General features: G+C 50.5%; 1 protein-coding gene across 15 annotated transcripts in view; it reads left to right on the top strand.

Moving 5' to 3' along the window:
- The window catches only part of RERE (arginine-glutamic acid dipeptide repeats), a 272,298-nt gene that overhangs the window by 164,647 nt on the left and 88,763 nt on the right, over positions 1 to 18,888 (top strand). For all 15 annotated transcript variants that reach the window (XM_053280800.1, XM_053280796.1, XM_053280798.1 and 12 more), the window contains 4 exons: positions 1,677 to 1,725; positions 5,136 to 5,260; positions 5,629 to 5,728; positions 14,478 to 14,576. In XM_053280800.1, coding sequence (XP_053136775.1) covers positions 1,677 to 1,725; positions 5,136 to 5,260; positions 5,629 to 5,728; positions 14,478 to 14,576 — 373 coding nt within the window. The remainder of the gene's footprint in view (positions 1 to 1,676; positions 1,726 to 5,135; positions 5,261 to 5,628; positions 5,729 to 14,477; positions 14,577 to 18,888) is intronic.

Below are 18,888 nucleotides of genomic sequence, written 5' to 3'. Positions count from 1 at the left end.
AGGGAAGACGGTTGTTGACACAACGGAGCTAGATGTTGTTATGTTCTTATGGACCAAGGGTCTGCCTTGGTGAAGCAGCTTCCTATATACGAGAACAATGTCAAGATCGGAATGGCTTCTCTGCCATCACAGGTGCTTTGGTGGCCGCATTCTCGGTTAAAAATATTGGCTCTAGGTAGCAGTTGTAACAAGATGCTGGACATCCTTCCATCTCCTTCCGGCACATGATAGCATTGGTGGTGCAAAAGGTTGGGATTCCCCGAGCATGTCTGGGAAGGCTTTTGGTTTGGCATTGCAGCCTTAGGAATTGGCACCACTTTTGGCAAAGACCGCAGTGTCTGTAGAAGCGAACATACTGGAAGGGCATGCCACGGCCCTTGTTGGAACCCCGAGAGCCAGTATTGTATAGACTAGAGGGCAGTGCCTCAGAATTAGCACCGAGGAGAGGAGACCTGAGTTCAAATCCTGACTCACTTTGGTGACTGGGGATTGTCTTGGCGTCTTTCAGCCTAACCAAACCCACAGGGTGGCTGTGATCACCTGCACTAGCGTGCGCTTCTTGAAGAGAGGGATGGGATATTGATGATGATTGATGTAGTCGACTGCACACTTCTGAAAACAAAGCATTGAAGGGACCTTCTGAACGGCCAATGAGGTTGTTCTCCCCCTCTGCCATAAAACTTTGCTGCTGGTAGCAGCGCTTGTGAAACTCTTCCAAGTTTCAATCTAAGACAACAATTCTAGGACTGGAAACTGATTTCATGTCTGCAGGGAGGACAGAGGCAGTTCTCCAGGTGCACCAAGCTAAGAGAGAACCCCCTACGACTCCTAAACGCCGGCCTCCCAAGAGGGGGTGTCCAGGCAACTGGGCTCCCAAGACCTTGCTAGCTGTGCCGGTTGAATGCTGGTCCCAAGAGGAGCAGGGCAACCGGAATGGGGCAAGCAGCAACCGCTCTTGGAAGCCAGAATTGGCCTGCAGTAGGCAGCTCCCTTGGCATGCAGCTAGGTGGCAGGCAGTTGCTGAAGACGGCACTGGGTCGACGACGCAGAAAAAAGCAGAACTGGGTGGCGCAGCTGATCTGTTCCGAAAACCAAACCTTGCTGCTTGTTGACACAGACATTTCAGGTTGAGCAGGCAGTCTGCCTGGTTTTTGCCCCCCCCCCCCCCCCGCCCAAAGAGGGGGAGAGAATCCAATTTTGTATTGGTAGATTTTCTCAAGCGAGGCTTTCAGGCCCCTGCAAAAGTCCTACGATCATGGCTCCTGCGTTAGGTCTAATGCTACGTTCTCCGTTTCCTTTTTAAAGAAATATTTTGTGTGAACTGTGAGCAACCAGTGTACCATGTCGTCATCCTATAACTTTTCTCACATTTTGAATGAGGGCTTTGTGTGCAGTTGCTGATGCAGAGATCTTGATTTTAGTGCCTGGTTTTGTGTCGTCCTAAGAAAAGTGTGGTACCAATCTCAATTCTGAAATGTTGCTCCAAGTGGTTGAGAATATCTCTGGCAGTTTCTCCTGGGCCCATGTAACGATCCTAGTTCTATTCTAAAGCCTTTTGATATAAATGGAGAAGTTTGTCTGTCAGGATACTGCCTGTTGGTGTTCAGAGAGCACAAGGAGAGTTTGTGTCGTGCCCATTATATTCTCTGCTAACTGGTGGTTCTGTCTCATTGCAGGAGGTTAAACAGCACACAGGGTGAAATCCGGGTTGGCCCCAGCCATCAGGTAAGAAATGCCTTTTAAGAAAATCAGATGTCTGTCTTGGGTGTCCCCTGATGTGCAAACCACCAGGTGGTGTCTGAAAGCCTGTCATGTTGCCTGGCATGCCACAATTGTCAAGGGAGCTGAACTCTGCAGAAGAAAGGAGTTCAAATTCAAAGGTCTCCAGGGCCACCTCAGCACCGGCCAGAGAACCAAGGCTATCAAGGCTCTCTGTGATGACTCTGCCAACACAGACTCACTGTGACATCAGAGCAGGCCAGCCAATGATGTCAAGGAGCACAGTTATCATTCCCATAGGCACAAGGTTACAATTATCACGGTTTCGACATTGGCACCCCCATGATAATGGAAATATGATATATTTCCTGTGATATAATGATAATGAGCCCCTGGTGGCGCAGTGGTAAAACTGCCGCCCTGTAACCAGAAGGTTACAAGTTCGATCCTGACCAGGGGCTCAAGGTTGACTCAGCCTTCCATCCTTCCGAGGTCGGTAAAATGAGTACCCAGAATGTTGGGGGCAATATGCTAAATCATTGTAAACCGCTTAGAGGGCTCCGGCTATAGAGCGGTATATAAATGTAAGTGCTATTGCTATTGCTATTGCTATATATATATCCCCCGTGATATATATAGCCTCATGATGAATAGCTGAAACGGCAAATGGAGAACCCGCAAAAAATGAGGGTCTCCTGGTCAGCCTCGCCAGGAACCTCGGCATTGGACATAAAGCAGAGGTTGCCAGTGGCTGATGTGGCAACTGAATTAGCTCCTTAACTATGGAATCTACACCCAGAATTTGCTTTTAAATCTTTGGATTCGGGGGGGGGGTGTACTAGGGATGTGCACAAATCAATTTTTTTAATATGCTTTGTGCTCGAAGTGAAACACCCCTGATTTGTTCTGTGTCCGACTCTGTCCCCTTGAATCACCCTAGATTCAATTTGGAATTTGGATTGACAACTGCCAGGTGCCAACTGCACATACCTCCACCTGGGCGGCAGTGGGGTACTCAGTTTATTTTTTAGGAATATTGAAGTGTTTAGATTCTTTGGTGTCTAATCTTTTCCTCCATAATGAATCCCTATGAGGATTCATTATATGCCTTCATTTCTTCTGTTCATTTTGACTGTCATTGGACAGTTTCAACTGCTATGTCTCAACTACTCTCTCTCTCTCTCTCTCTCTCTCTCTCTCTCTCTCTCTCTCTCTCTCTCTCTCTCTCTCACTGGGGTACTCAGTTTATTTTTTAGAATTTTTTTGTTTAGATTCTTTGGTGTCTTCATTACACACCTTCATTTCTTCTGTTCATTTTGGCCCCACTGCTTTGTGGGCGGGACATTCATGGCACCCCCTGTGCCAACTACCCCCCAGCCCGCAAGCCACTGGGTACTCAGTTTATATTTTAGGGATTTTTGAGGTTTTTAGACTCTTTGGTACGTAATGAATCCTCATAGGGATTCACTGAGGAAAAGTTATTATACATCAAAGAATCCAAACACTTGAAAAATAGTGACCACACATTTTGTTCCATAACTCCACTTCTAAAAGGGCTAGAGCTTAGGGGTTTTTGTTGTTGTTGTTTTTTTAATGAAAGCTGGGAATCTGAGGAAATTGATATGAGGAATCTGAATCTCAAATCAATTCAGATAGAATATAGCACAATTTGATTTGGACCTGAATCTAGCCAATGGACCACAGGGGCGATTTGTTCTGTCTCCAAAACACCCAAATCAGCTAGATTCGGGTACAAATTGATTTCTACCCGAATTGATTTGCACATCCCTAGTGTGTATGTCTGACCAAGAAACCCCACTCTTGGTGGGTATGAAAAGTTGGGCTGCATGATTCCCAAGATGTTCTTGGAGTCTGTTAAGGGGTAAAGACAAATATGACAAATTTCTAAAAATACGGCAAATATTTATATACCGCTTTTCAACAAAAGTTCACGAAGCGGTTTATGTAGATATAAATAAATATTACATTTATTGAGCTGAAAACTGTCATTGCACGTTGTCATGTGACTCTCGGGAACATACTTTCGGGCGGCACGGTGGGCTTCCGAGGGGAGGGGCAGAAACAGCCCTTCCCATGTAGTGTAGTGTAGCGTTATTCGGGGGGCGGGTGTGTGTGTGTGTTGGCCACGTTTTTTGCCCCGTTTCCTTCTCTGCGCTCGCTTGCAGTTTCAAAAAGGCCCAGAAATGTACCTGTCTGTACAAGGGGGCATAACTTCAGCCCTCCATTGGTGGTTGGACTAGAACTCCCCCCCCCCCGCAGCCGTAGTGGCCAGTAGTTGGGGATGATGAGAGATGCAATCCCCCAACAGCTGGAGGGCAGGAGTTGGGCTGCCTTGCGCCTCTAGATCCTGTTTGGGCTGCTGAAGCCCCTGTAAAACCCTTCCGCACACCTGTCCACCTGCAATAGCTTGCTGGCACCAGTTGCAGATGTGGCTGATTTGTCATTGATCAGTGGCAAAGTTGGGATGCATCCTTTTCTTCCCTGGAAAAGCAGGGCGGGGCAGGGGGGAGGAGGGAGGGATGACTAGAGCACATTAAAGTCTTCCAAACTGGTGGCTTGTGACGTACGTGTGTGTGTGTGTGTGTGTGTGTGTGTGTGTGTGTGTGTGTGTGTATAAATATATAGAGCCTTTCCGATGTGCTTTGCATCTTAACTCAGAAAGGTAATTGCTGGCAGACTTGAAATGCTCTGGACGGTCTTATACAGATCGCTGCGGCTGATAGATGCCTCTAATTGACTCTTCCGGCATCCATGCAGTGTTTCTTCACACCACGCCACATTCTCACGCTCTGGGCTGCCCTTGGATCAGCTCAGGGTCTCTGCTTCCCCGCGGACTGAGATTCAGTCAGTGCAGGGCTGAGGGAGAGAAGCAAGGAGGATTCTTTTGGGGTTCAGGCTAATCTCTCTTTGAGGAGACTCCGTAATTTAGACTCGGTTTTGCCACGGATGTTCTGGAAGACTGTGGCGACTTTGCGGACTTCTTTTTTCCATCTGTAAAATGGGTGTCAGCCCTGTAGCAGCTTGCAGATCAGTTCATAAATGGCTAGGCTTGAAACACGATCCAGCGAATCCAGCTGCCTATCAGTGCCTATGTAACTCCTTTGCTGGTGTGTGTGTGTGTGTGTGTGTGTGTGTGTGTGTGTGTGTGTGTGTGTGAGCAGAAGTCAGCAACACACACACCCTCTAATTTTCCAAAAACTTCTTGGCTTGGTCACTAAGGGGGGAAGGTTTTGGTAAGTTGGCAACCACAGGTAAGTTGTGGAAGTGGCTTTTTAGAAGTCAAGTTCTGTTGCGCTCAAAGGGGTCAGTGGAACTCAGTCAGACCGGCAGCCCAAGATCACAGCATGTTTGGTTAACTCGCATCCCCTTGTCTGCCTCTGAATTCTTGCTTCCAGGCAAAGCTTCCAGAGCTGCAGCCCTTCTCTCCTGGAGACGGCGACACTGTGACGCAGCATGAGGAGCTTGTGTGGATGCCCGGAGTGAATGACTGCGACCTCCTGATGTACCTGAGGGCAGCACGGTAATGTGGACCCCCAGGCTTTTCCTTCGTTCCTCTAGTGAGATTTGCTCTGTTGGGCTGTGGCATCCTGTGACGTCAAGGGCCTCAGACCCTGTTGCTGGACTACAACTCCCATGGTCTCCAGCCACAACAAAGGCCCTTGTGGCTGGGGATGATAGAAGTTGTAGTCCAGCAAAATCTGGAGACCCAGGTTTGAGGACCCTGGGATTTTCCCCCCAGTGATGTGATGCTACAAACATGTGCTCCCTAATGTTAGGGTCATGTGAACATGGAGCACTGTTGACTCTTCTTTTTGGCTTGATTTTAGGGTTTAAAGCTCCCCCACCCCCAAACACAAATGTTAGAAGGCCTTTTCTTAACTTTCCCAGGAGCATGGCAGCTTTTGCAGGGATGTGCGATGGAGGGTCCACAGAAGATGGTTGTGTGGCTGCCTCCCGGGACGACACGACACTCAACGCACTCAACACAGTAAGTCTCCCGTTGCATCACCAAAGCCTTTGCCTTCCTGGGAAGAGCGTTCTGGACGGTGTCCTCTCACCTTTGGCTTGCTCTCTGTGGGCCTTTGGCTCTGCATCTAGTGCCTGAGAAGGGCCCTTGTACTCTCCCCAAACAAGAAAAGCCGCCTTGCTTGGAACGACTGGCCTTGGGCAAGAAGGCGTTGCTTTTGTAATCTCAGGCTGGTTTGTGGGAGCAGCCTTCTTTGTAGTCGCTGCTGCCAGGGATGGCCCAGGGCACAGATCTCCTGCGTATACTGAAGCTGGTCCGGATTACACAGGGGCATCTTTGAATGGGATTGGCGCTGAGGGGCAGAACACCGGCTTGGCCTGCAGAAGGTCCCCGCTTCCATCCCTGGCAGCATCTCCAGGGAGGGCTGGGAGAGCCGCTGCCAGTCAGTGAAGGCAAAAGTGAACTCGCTAGTCCCATGGTCTGACTCTGTACAAGGCAGCTTCCTATGTTCCTAAGTGTGCCCTGGGTCGTGACTTCTGCCACCACCTGATAGCCACGGAGCCAATCTTTGTGGCTGTGGTCTGCCCTTCCTTCCTTCCTTCCTTCCTTCCTTCCTTCCTTCCTTCCTGAAGGACGGGGACCAGCTCTTTGAACCTCTGCTAGCAAGTGGTTTATGTTGCACTAAGAGGTGTGTTTGTGTGTGCATGTGTGTATTTAGAAATGATAATACGGCCCCGAAAGATTAATGGTAAAAAATTGATATGCTGCATGATTTCTTATTATGGAAATGCAATAAACTTCAGAGCAGCACTTCACATAAATCAGTCCTGACAAGCTTCTTTGCTAGTGTTTTATTTATGTAATAACAGGGTGCTGTAACCCTCAGTATGATTTATTGTTAATTACACCCGATAGGAATAAAGAGCAGGGACGTTTTTTGCTGTGCAGTATTATATTATGTAGTTGAACAACACCTTCCAGTGATTATTCGCTTAATAGCATGGGTAAATTTTTCAAGTTCTTCTTCTTCTTCTTCTTCTTCTTCTTCTTCTTCTTCTTCTTCTTCTTCTTCTTCTTCTTCTTCTTCAGCACTATTTTTTTGTTGTGAGGTCCCCCCGCCCAGCCCTCTGGTTGCCTTGTGGTGCTTTTCTCAAAAAATAAAGTGGGACCGAAAATGTTCCTCTGGGCATGTATGGGGCCGTTCAGAGTGTGACGCTTGCTGTACCTGTTGGAAATCAGGCTGTGTTGAGAATCCCTGCTCTGGAGAACATGCACTCCAGGCATGGATTGGGCCACCCAGCCAGGCCCTGGTAGCCCCTGTCATAGTCCCTGGACTAAGCCCAGGTCAGTCAGGAGAAGGAACAGGGCGCCACCAGGGATCCTCAGATATTGCTGACTGCAACTTCCGTAATCCCCAGCCAAAGGCCATTGCAGCTCAGGATGCTGGGAGCTGTAGTCAGCATCTGGAAATCCTCGATACCGAACGCTGGAAGAGAGAGGTTTGCCGCATTAACCTTCTGCAATTGACAGACTCCGGACTGGTAGGAATACAGGAAGCTGCCTTATACAGGGTCAGGTGTTCATCCATCTAGCTCAGTGTTGCCTTCACTGACTGGCAGCAGCTCTCCAAGGTTTCAGGCAGGAGTCTCTCCTACTTGGAGATGCTGCCAAAGATTGAACCCCTGGGCCTTCTGCATGCAAAGCAGAGGCTCAGCCACGGAACTGCAGCCCTGTCCCTGACTCCTAGGTAGGATCCTGGCCTTCTGACCTTCCTTGCTGTCTGCATCTTAAGCCCCATCTCCGCTCGCTGACCTCAGGGACTCTGTCTGTGAACTCTAGGTTTGGCTCTTGGGACAGGTGCCACGGTCTCCCAGCCTGTCCCTGAGAAAGGCCTCCTTCCTGGATGATGGGAAGCTGTGTTTCTGCCATGCCCTAGCCCCAAATCTGATGTGTGGGGGGCTTTTTGTAAGCAGTGAATGCAAGGACATTTGCTGGTTATGCAGATTCTCTCATCGTCTCATGCCTGTGCTCCTGCCTTGTCCTTTTTAGGAGTGTGAACAGACAGGCGATATTAAGATTCCCCTCAAAGAGCCTCAAAGGCGAAATTGACATGGAGTCTGTCTTTATTAGCTCGCAGATCAGCAGGCATAAAAGAACAGATTAACGCTAACACCAGAAAACATGCAGGCGCCTTAGCAAGAGCAGAGATTTTTTTTAAAAATTATCCTTGCGCGTTCGGAGGGCTCATCTCCAACGCACGTGGATTCATTTCCCTGTGCAAGAGTCTAAATCTTGAAAAAGAGCCTTTCCTTCTCATCATAATAGGATGAACCCCTTTCTCCTCAAGATCCAGGAGCCCTCTTAAATCACTTCCTTAATTAAAATTCACAAGCAGCAAGCTTGCGTTGGTGCAGCCATGTCTCTGTGTAATTTTACTCTGTAGTTCTAATTTATATTTGTGCTTTAGGCACGCACACACCCCCTGCCTTTCCCCCCAAGATGGTGGTTCACAGTGCAGTACCACTTTAATCATAATTGAGATTCTGTGTTTTCATACTTGTGCAAGCAGCTCAAAACAGGGAGCAGTCTTTAGCCCTCTCTTGATGTCACCAAAATTGATAAGTAATAGTAATCACATATCCATGTACATGGTGCTTTACAGAGAATAAGAACATAGGTCCCTGCCCTGAGGGGCTTACAGTCTGTAAATTGACACAAGGGAAGACAGCGTAGTGTGCATGCGCACCCATGCAAGAGATTTTTAAAGCATGGACTTGGGAATCCCTGTTCCACATCTTGTCGAAAATGGCTGTCTCCGATCTGCCAGTCTCTGGAGAGAAGGTCTCAGCACAGCATGTTGTAAACATGACTCTGGTTTCTGCCACACACAAGTCCCAAAATCTCCCGGTGGGGGAAATTGGTTATCTAGACCCATTTCAAACTGGCTTTCAGGCAGGTTATGGGCTGGAGACTGCCTTGGTCGGCCTGATGGATAATCTCCAACTGGGAATTGACCGAGAGGGTGTGACACTGTTGGTTCTCTTGGATGCCTCAGTGGCCTTTGATACTACTGACCACAGTATCCTTCTGGAATGTCTGAGGGGGTTGTGGGTGGGAGGCACTGCTTGGCAGTGGTTCCATTGTCTCTTGGAGACTGTTGTTACTCAAAATCTGAACTTCCGTATGGTGTCCCTAAAGGGCTCAGTACTGTCTCCAATGCAGCATCTCCAAGATACGGCTGAGAGAGATTCCTGCCAGTCTGGGTAGACAATGCTGAGTGAGATGGACCAATGGTCTGACTCCGTGTATGGCAGCTTCCTATGTCCCTTTGTACCCTGTCGCGGTTCCCTCCCTCCCCACATGTGAGTTAATGACAATTCTGCTTTGGGTTTTTTAAAAACTTGGTTACCTTTTGCAGAAGGTAACCAAGGGTAGCCAATTGCTCCTAAACCTATTCCTTCTCCCTCTCCTTTCTTTTATTAATGACGACTCCTCAGCCTTTCCTCACCACCTGATTGAACAGCAGCCTGTCTCCCCGAATGGCCCACGCGGCAGCCTGTTGAGGGGTGTTTGGTTCCGAGCAAGATGTCATCCAGACAAATTGCTGCCCGTTTTTAACTTGCCCTCAGCCGAGATGTTCTTGTTCATTAACTTGGAGACACCACCACAAGCATGGGAGAACTATTTAAATGCATATTAGCACACGTTCTAATGTGACTTCTTCCCTCGGCTGGGTCCTTGTCGTCACTTAAGGCTCGTGCTTCAAAGGCGGAAGCATTGACGCTTCAGGGCAGAGGCTGCTTGGTCAGCCATGCAGCCAGACATCTCGGGGGATCCGTGTCTCTTCTCCCTGAGATGCTCACGGCCTGACAGGCAGGATATAGCCTAATTCTTAGCTGTTGAAATGCAACCTGTTTCCCAGAATAGCAGTCGGCATGGGCCTAGTGTGGGCATAATGCTTTACCATGGTTCGTGCTAACCATGGTTTGTTGCCCCTGGCCCTGGTTAAGCTTCCAGGTGTGCGGTGGAGTCTTGGTTTAGTTTACCTAGCTCAGCCCTGCCCCTGAGAGTGGGTGTAGGGAGAGCAACAGTGAGACCTGCTTCTTACCTTGCAAGCGGAGAGCGAGGGCAAACTCCCTTGACCATGCACCCTCCATGCAGATGTAATGCTCACCCACGATCAATTCAAACCATGGTGTGCAAGCCTACTTCAAACCATGGTTCCACGTCTTGTTTTATGGCTCTATCCGTAAACATGGTTTAGATTGCCAGATGCCATGGGTAAGTGTGTCTGTCTGGGGATGTCTAAGCGAAGATGCTAGCCATAAACCGATTGTCTTCAAGAAGGGGTTCATGGGCTACAACTGATACAGACTGCAAAATACCCTGGAAAATGGGGTCATGGTTCAGTGGTAGAGCCCCTGCTCTGCTTGCAGAAGGCCCTTGGGTTGACTCCCTGGCAGCTTCTCCAGGTAAGCCCGGGGAAGACCCGTGCCTGAAACCTTGGCGAGCCGCTGCCAATCAGTGTTGTCAATAATGAACCCGAGGACCAAGAGTCTGACCCAGAAGGCAGCTGCATCTGTTCATTAGGGCAGTCCCCAGCTCACAGCTAGAGCCCCTGCATTGCCTGCTTTCCCAGGTTCAGGCCTTTGCATCTCCTAGGAGAGACTCCTGCCCAAACCTCGGGAGAAGTCACGGCCAGTCAGTGCAGACCATACTGAGTTAGATGAACCAAGAGTCTGTCTCAGGAGAAGGCAGCTTCCTCCGTGCAGAATGGTAGACATCTACAATTCTGCTGCACATAGGAAGCATACAAGGGAGAGAAGAGCTGGTCTGGTGGTAGCAAGCATAACTTTGTCCCCATAGCTAAGCAGGGTCTGCCCTGGTTGCATATGAATGGGAGACTAGAAGTGTGAGCACTGTGAGATATTCCCCACAAGGGATGGAGCCGCTCTGGGAAGAACAGAAAGTTCCCAGTTCCCTCCCTGGCAGCATCTCCAAGATAGGGCTGAGAGACATTCCTGCCTGCAACTTTGGAGAAGCCGCTGCCAATCTGTGAAGACAATACTGAGCCGGATAGACCAATGATCTGACTCAGTACATGGCAGCTTCCGATGTTCCTACAAAGAGCGCCTGCCCGGCCCTTAACCAAGGAAAGCTGGTCATTGAAAGTTCTGCCCAGCCCTGGTTGAAGGCTGCTTGCTGTCTTCTCTTCCGGCTTTTTATGGAGAGGCTTTAAGTTGGCCTGCTGGCCCTTTTTTGCTTCTGTAACAGTGTGTGTGTGTGTGTGTGTGTTCGTTCGCCCCTCCCCGCAAGAGAATGGCCTCCTGCAATCTGGCTGTGCTCTTAATGGACTCCAATTATTTACTATCTGAGCGAGACTCCAGCCTCCGATGCCGGCGATGGCTTCCAGGCGGGGCTCCTAATGACGGTAATTGTGGCAGAGTGCCTCCCCGGCACAGGAGCTGCCAGATGCGATGCCGTCCCGACGCAGGAAAGGTCACCAGGAAAGGGACGTTTAAATTAAGTTATAAATTACAACGGAAGAACAATATTTTGATGTGCGAGACCCGGGGATGTCAGAGCGGCGAGATGTAATTCATGGCTTCATTACCGAACAGAGGTGCCTGACAGCTGAGCCGTGCCAAGAGGAGAATTTATTTGTGGCATCACGCCGCCCGAAAATGGCAGCTCTGTGGCGGAGCGGGTGTTGAAATGCAGCCGGCGCCCGGCCCCCGCCTCTCCCCCAGCTTTGCACTAATGTGGCAGAGTTTATGCTAAGCAGCCCTGCCTGGGATCCGGAGCTCTTTAGTGTCTGTCGTGATCGGGATAGAAGGGCGTGTGGGCAGGATCTGGAATCCCTGCCTGCCTTTTACCCGGGGCGGGAAGGAGTGTGAAATGGGCCCCGCGAGGCCAAGGTTGGGGCTTTGTTCCTTTTTTACAGCCCGTCTGGGCAAAGGTGCTGGTGGCCCAGCTGCCGTTCGTTGGCTACCTGAACAAATAAAAATGCAGCAGGGTGGTGTTTAAGGGCGCGGGGTGTCAAGCAGGAAACCTCTGAGAATTGGGGATTATCAGGCTTGATCTGTCTTCTGCTCTTTCCTTTTCTCTGTGTGAGAACCGGAGTGTGCCTGCGCCTGCGCACACGCACGTGGACTGGGGCTGTAATTCAGCTCGAGAGCATCTGCTCTGCCTGCAGAAGACCCCAGGTCTGGTCCCTGGCAGCATCTCCAGGAAGGCCTGGGAAGGGACTCCTGCTTGGAACCTTGGAGAAGCTGCTGCCAGTCAGGGTCGACCATACTGAACCAGGTGGACCAAGCTCTGACTCAGTAGGGCAGCTTTCTCTGTTGCCCACTCTCGCAAAAACTATCCTCATCCCTTGTGGGTGTGAATGTATATTGTATTCTACTCCTCCTGCCCGCTGGTGGAGATGGGAGAACCTCAGAGCCCCGGCTCAACAGCTCTGAGCTCCTTGAGGATGAGGCGGGTCCGGAGTCAGAATTCCGAGGCACATTCCAGAATCTCTTCCTGGCCCGCACTGCCCACTGCAGCGCTTCCAAGGGTCATCCTGGATCGTCCCCGTTCAGCAACATGCAACAGTGCTGAGCAGGTCGCTGTTCTAGCAACAGCCTGGATGCGAGTCACTTTGGAAAGGCAGAAGACGGCAGCAGCAGCAGGGCCGAGGCTGAGCAGGATCGGGATCTGGCGTGCAGCGAGTGCCCGGCCTGATCTTGAATGCCGCAAGCGCTCAGGGCTGCGGAAAAGCACCCGGTGGCTAGTGCAGCCATTAGCTCGGTGCCTTGTTCCCAGCCTCCTTCAGTCTCCGTTCTTCTTCCAGTTTGTTAAGTGCGGGGAGTAAAGGAAAGGACGGGAATGGTTTTGCTCCGCTCCTTTGGGCAAAAATAGATTCCTTCCATGAGTCATGCCAAGAAGCCAGCACAGAGAACCTCGCTGGGTGACAATCCCACGTTGAGCTGGCGCTCGCTTTCTAAAAATGGCCTGCTTGGCATTCACACCCCCGGCCTGCAGAGCTCTCCTGCCGGATCCCAGACGTGGGGGAGCAGGCCAGGCTGATGAAAGCCTTGCAGGTGCCCCTCGCCCTGCTGGGGAAGCTGCCAAGCCAGGCTCCCCCAGAGGGACCGTTCCGTGCAGGGCTTGGGACCTCGGCAAGCCTTTGGCCCTGTGGGTCTGCCCTTGGGCATGGGGATGGGCCCGGAGCTCAGGGGCCGAGCATCTGCTTCATGTGCCGGGGGTCCCTGGCGGCATCTCCAGGGAGGGCTGGGATGTTCACCTTGGAGCAGCTGCTGCCAGTCCGGGTAGACGGTCCTCAGCTGACGTCCCAGCGGGCTGCTGCCTCTGCTCCTGTGTAGGCCCCACGCCTGTGGCCGTCAGCCACACCCGACTCGGGTTCTTGGTGGGAGAGCTCAGCTTGCATGCTGCACCCGAAGAGGGCTTGCTTTTTAAGCAGCGCTAGAGTTAAGGAGGCCGGGAGAGGCTACCCCCCCCTTTCCCCCAGTTCCCCTTAGCTGTGGTTTCTGGAAGGTGATGTGGAGCATATTCAGGCTCCTGCTGGGGCAGTCATTTCATAAGAACAGCCCTGCTGGATCAGGCCCAAGAAGGCCTCTCTAGTCCAGCATCCTGTTTCGCACAGTGGCCCACCAGATGCCACTGGGGAGCCCACAGGCAAGAGGTATATGTGCATGCCCTCTCTCCTGCGGTGGCTCCCCGGCAATCGATGGTCGCAGCCGCCATCTATTCCTGAAAGACGTGAGGGTGTGGTCCAGGTGACAAGGGGGGAAGATGCACCTATTGATGTCTCAGGGACATCTCATAAGGTTTCACATGGTGTTCTGATTTGCACTTGCATGTCTATCCACTTTTTAGCAGTAACTCTTTTGGATCATTATCCATTCAGTAGATCCACTCCATTGAGTGAGGCTTCTTATTCATTTTTGCAATATGCTCCTATTCTCCTGTATGCTTGCTTGATAGATACACCATATGTTTGTATTCATATGTGTTTTTATTCTGTATGTGTATTGGGCGGTAAATTTGGATTTGGGATGATCCCATTTACCGAGGGGGGATATGTGTATCCCCTGCCCAGTTTGCCCACTCCTGGTGTGGGTTTACCTGCAGTGGGGATGGGGCCGTGGCTCAGTGGGAGAGCCACTGCTTGGCCTGCACAGGGTCCCCGGTTCAATCTCTGGCAGCGTCTCTGGGAGAGTCTCTGGCCGGAAACCCCGGAGGGCTGCTGCCAGTCCGGGCAGACAAGACTGAGCTAGATGGGCCAAGGGTCTGCTCGGTATAGCCGCTTCCTGTGACTGGCAACGTTGGGCTCTCAAGGACACTGGGCAGTCTTTCCGCTTTCCAGAACCCCCAGGTGACGCGTGTGTCCCAGGCCCAGAGAAGTGATGCGTAGCCCCTAGGCTGAGCTTCAGGTGGGCACGCCGGGCACGGAGTCCTGCTCCTCCGTTCCCCGAGGGCACCCTAGCCTGAGCCAGCCCTTCCCAGCCGGGCAGCGAGAGGCCAACCAGAGAGGGCCCACACAGGCCCCCTTCTGAAGAGGGTTTGTTTCAGCCCGGCTGCCTTTCCAGTGGGATTTTTCTGTCCTGTTGGAAAACGCCAACTCCTCAGTATCCGCTTTGGCTCTCGATCTCTCTTGGAAAAAGCTTCGGGAGCAGGGCGGGGAGAGTCACGTCTCTTCCTCCAGGGTGCACGCCGGCTTCCCTTTGCTGATCTGCTTTTGCTTTTCTCTCCTTCCCTCCTGCAGCTCCACGAAAGCAACTACGATGCCGGCAAAGCCCTCCAGCGCCTGGTGAAGAAGCCCGTGCCGAAGCTCATCGAGAAGTGCTGGACGGAAGATGAAGTGGTGAGGAAGCGGGCCCTTCTGCCTCTCCTACTGCTCCTGTCGGGCTCCCAGGCGCTCTCGGTTGGTTGCCCTGTTGCCAGGGGAGGCGAGGGTCTCCCTTCCCGACAGATCCACAGCTCCAGGACCAATATGTTAGCAGCCCGTGCCTAATTAGCCGGAGGGAACCAGCATCTCCCCCAACCCCTACGCTGCATCAATGCAGGCAAAGTGGAGCTCGCTTCTGCTTTCTCCAGCAGCAAAGCCCTCGGGCATGCGAGAGTTCTGTGGGTTGCCGTGGGCCTCCTCCCGGCCCCTTGTTTCCGAGGCTTCCTGCAGCTCACCCCAAGCAGCTGCTAGTAAAAGGGAGCGTTTAAGCGGCTTCTCCACTGGGTATGCCTCTTGCGGCCACGATTTTACTTCCAAGTAGCTTGGGTGTATTTAGAGAAGAAAGCTGCTTTTGCGTTGGCGAACATGACTTGTCCCCTGTGCTCAGCAGGGCCCACCTTGGCTTGCATTTGGATGGGCAGCTCCATGCAAGGGCTTGCAAGACAGTCCCCGTGGGGGTGAGGGCCGTAGCTCAGGGGAAGGGCATCTGCTTTGCCCGCAGAAGGTCCCAGGTTCGATCCCAGCAGCATCTCCAGGTAGGGCTGCGAGACACTCCTGTCTGAAACCCAGGAGAGCTGCTGCCAGTCAGTGTAGGCGGTTCTGAGCTAGCTGGGCCAGTGGTCTGGCTTGGTATAAAGGAGCCCTCTCTCAGCTCACTCCCAAGTCCTGGCTGCTGGTCTAAACACTAGAGTTGAGCACAGCCCTCATTTCCCCTTTGAAAAAGGCCATTTCAGATGAGACCATCGCTCTTACTGCCGTGAATCTTGGCTACTACGGATATTCATATACCGCTTTCCCACAGATTTGCTGGAAGCATTTACACGAAAAAATAGATAACATGCATAAAATGAAATGGTGGCAGAGCCCCCCCTGCCTTGCCTGCAGAAGGTGGTCCCCGGTTCAGTCCCGGGCAGCATCTCCAGGTCAGGCTGAGAGGGACGCCTGCCTGGCACCCTGGGCCACTGCTTCTGCCAGTCAGTGGACATTTTACACTTATATATCCCACTCTTCTTCCAAGGAACCCATGGTTATGTTAATCCTCACAACCACCCTGTGAGGTAGGTTAGCTGAGAGAGGAGTGACTGGCCCAGAGCCTCGCCATCTCACTGTGGAGAGGGCCGGTGACTCTCCCCTTTCCCCAGTGAGCAGGGGGTCCCAGGCTGCCTGCTGCTTGCCGACCTGCTTTGCTCGGGCGTGTCCTTTCCTTCTTTCTATGATTCAGCCCCTCCGCCCCGCCCCCCGAATCAATTGGACTAACAAAAGGGGGGAGAAAGATGGAGAAGGACCGAAAGCCCACCTCCGTTGGCTAGGCTTTTTAATTAAAACACTGTGAACACATTTAAATAACAGAAGGGCTCCAGGCTGAGCTGCATCTAATCGAAACCGATTAAGTCACCCGTCCACACTCGGATAGTTATTAATTCTGTTTGTTTATGTATGCTAGCTGAAGGCAGAGTTCCCGGTTTCTGCAGAGCCCCGTAACGCACGGGCATGTTGGTGCAGCGTGGCACTGGGGTCTTAATTAGCAGCCTGATGTTGATTATGAAGAACAGCAAGCTTGCTAATTGAATTCGCTTTACGACCCAGGACCCGGGTCGCCTTTGTAGAGTTGAGGGGAGCCGACTTGCGCGCTGGAATCGTCGGCAGGGGGGCAGCACCAAGAAAGAGCTGTGTAGGAACAAAAGGCTATCATTTATTCCCAAAGTGTTTTGGAGTGTCTTGCTTCTCAAAGCTGGGGTGAGGTCGGGGTCTACTGTAATCATGCAGTTGATAACACTGGTGTATCAATGTCTGTCTGTCTGTCTGTCTCTCTCTCTCTCTCTCTCTGACACACACACACAAACCCTCTGTTTTTATTTATATTGTGCCATCTTTGTACATGGCATTTTACGAAGAATGAGAGGTGTGGTCACTGCCCCGAGGAGCGTACAGTCTGTAAACTAACTCACGGGTGCGAAATGGACGCAGGGGAAGGAGATGAAATCACTGTATTTACCTGAATCTAAGTTTCCCCCCCAAGTTATTTGCTGTTAGAAATTTCATCATAAACTCAGAATCCCATTCCTTTTTGGTAAACACAAGTATAACCTGTATTTTGAATTTTTTTTAGAAGGGGGTCATCTTAAATTCAGAGTCCTCTTCTATTTGGATAAATATGGTATTTCAGGCTTTCAGTAGGATATGGGGACTAGGAAAAGATGGGTTTTTAGGAAATCTGGCATACATGTCTTGAAAGACTTTGAAAACATCCATTCCATTAGCATAAAATATTGGAATAATCCAAAGAGACAGCTTACAAATATCCATGTTATGTAACAGCAAAGGCTGTCTTTAAAAAGGGGTGAGTGTCTTATGGTGTACTTTAGAGAATGTGCAAATTTCATACTTAGCTAAAAATTCTTAACAACAAAGCCTTTACAGTTGCAACAGATCTTGCTCTTTTTTTTTTTTAAGCAAACTAAAACTCTCTAGACATATACTTGATAACTCTATGCTCATATTTTCTGCTACTTGGGCGTTCACTTCAAGCATCCTGACGTAGTGCGCCTTTTACAGTGAAAAGATGGATTATTGGGAGTGACGCACAAAGGCACCCTCGCCTCTGCTGAAATCTCACTGTGTCGTTGTCAACTCCAACTTCTCTTTTGAAATAGACTGCCTTTTAAATATTTTAGGTTGCCTTTTTTTGATGTTGCACAGTTGGAAGTAAACAACCTTGATTCCACTAACCCCTTAAATTTATATCCAAGGGTAGCTAATCCTTGACGGTGATAAACCTTAATTGGCCGTGTTCATGGATTTACAAGTTCATAAATTTTAAAGTACCCTTCAACACCTGGCTTCGGTTTTTAAGCCCCATTTGTCATAAATATAAATGAAAATCTTTCTCCCCCCCCCACCACCACCCACCCAATGACAGGAAGTGGCAAATTAATTTCTCCAACGTACTTGCAAATGTTTGTAATTCAGTGAACTGGTATTGCCTGGACAAGAAATTACTTGCGTGACACGCACGCATCTGCATGGTTTCCATCATCTCCTTGGTATATCTGCTCTCAAGGAAAGAATTTATTTCCGCCCCCTGGCTAACTCCTTTTGAAGCCAGACATCTTGGAGGGTTGAGGAAGGGCAGAGCTGCTTACCGAGGCGAAAATATTCTGAATTTTATGTTCTGTTTGTGGTAGCCACTGGCAGCATAATTCACGTGAATAATGGAAGAATGGTCCCTCTGGCAGCAGGAGAGGATGGGGAAAATTCAGGGCGAGGGACGCACATTGGTGCCAACAAGATCAAATCACCAAGTGGGCATAATGTGAAGGTTGCTTGTAGTATCAGATAAGCAGGTGGTTGATGGAATGAGGTATTGCGTTCCATCCTGCAATTCACAACAAAGGGACTCTTGCAGAGATGTAGGAGAAATTGCCTAGAGGCTCTGCGGAGCTGGGTTTGGGGAAGCATACCAGTCTGTAGGTTGATGGGAACGCGATGTTTTGCTTCAGGGGTATCTCTATGGCAGTTGCGATAGCTGTAGTTGGTTTGAACTGAATGCTTACACGGAAATAGATGCTCTAGAGCCAGGGGTTCTCAACGTTGGGTCCCCAGATGTTATTGGACTTCAACTCCCATAATCCCCATTCAAAGGCCACTGGGGCTGGGGATTATGGGGGTTGAAGTCCAAGAACAGCTGGGGACCCAACGTTGAGAATTCCTGCTCTAGAGCACAGTGGTTGAATTGTGGGTGAAAGGTCAGCGGGCCACTCCCTGAAAATGACAACCCTTATTCCTAACCCCTTCCCCACTGCTAACTTGGCAAAGGGGCTCCTTTTAACGTGGTGATTCTCTTTATTGAGCAGGGGGAGAGTAACTGGCCCTCTCCACCCCCAGCACAGGACCTCCAGTGACTGTGGCTGGTGTCTCTCTTATGTTTCTTTTTAGATTGTGAGCCCTTTGGGGACAGGGAGCCAACTTATTGATTTATTATTTCTCTGTGTAAACCGCCCTGAGCCATTTTTGGAAGGGCAGTATAGAAATCGAAATCATCATCATCATCATCATCTTCAACATCATCATCATCATCCTATGCTTCTCCTCCAGCTGCCTTCAGGGTTAGATCTATGGAACCGATTCACAGCCTGGGGTGGAGTAGGAAACAGGATGCTGGACGAGAGAGGCCTCCTTGGGCCTGATCCAGCAGAATCATTTTTAAAATGTTGTGTAGGGTTGGAAA

This window comes from Hemicordylus capensis, chromosome 16 (genome assembly GCF_027244095.1).
Source record: "Hemicordylus capensis ecotype Gifberg chromosome 16, rHemCap1.1.pri, whole genome shotgun sequence".
Taxonomy (NCBI): Eukaryota; Metazoa; Chordata; class Lepidosauria; order Squamata; family Cordylidae; genus Hemicordylus; species Hemicordylus capensis.
The sequence above is the reverse complement of the archived record's forward strand: the minus strand, read 5'-3'. Positions and strand labels throughout refer to the sequence as shown.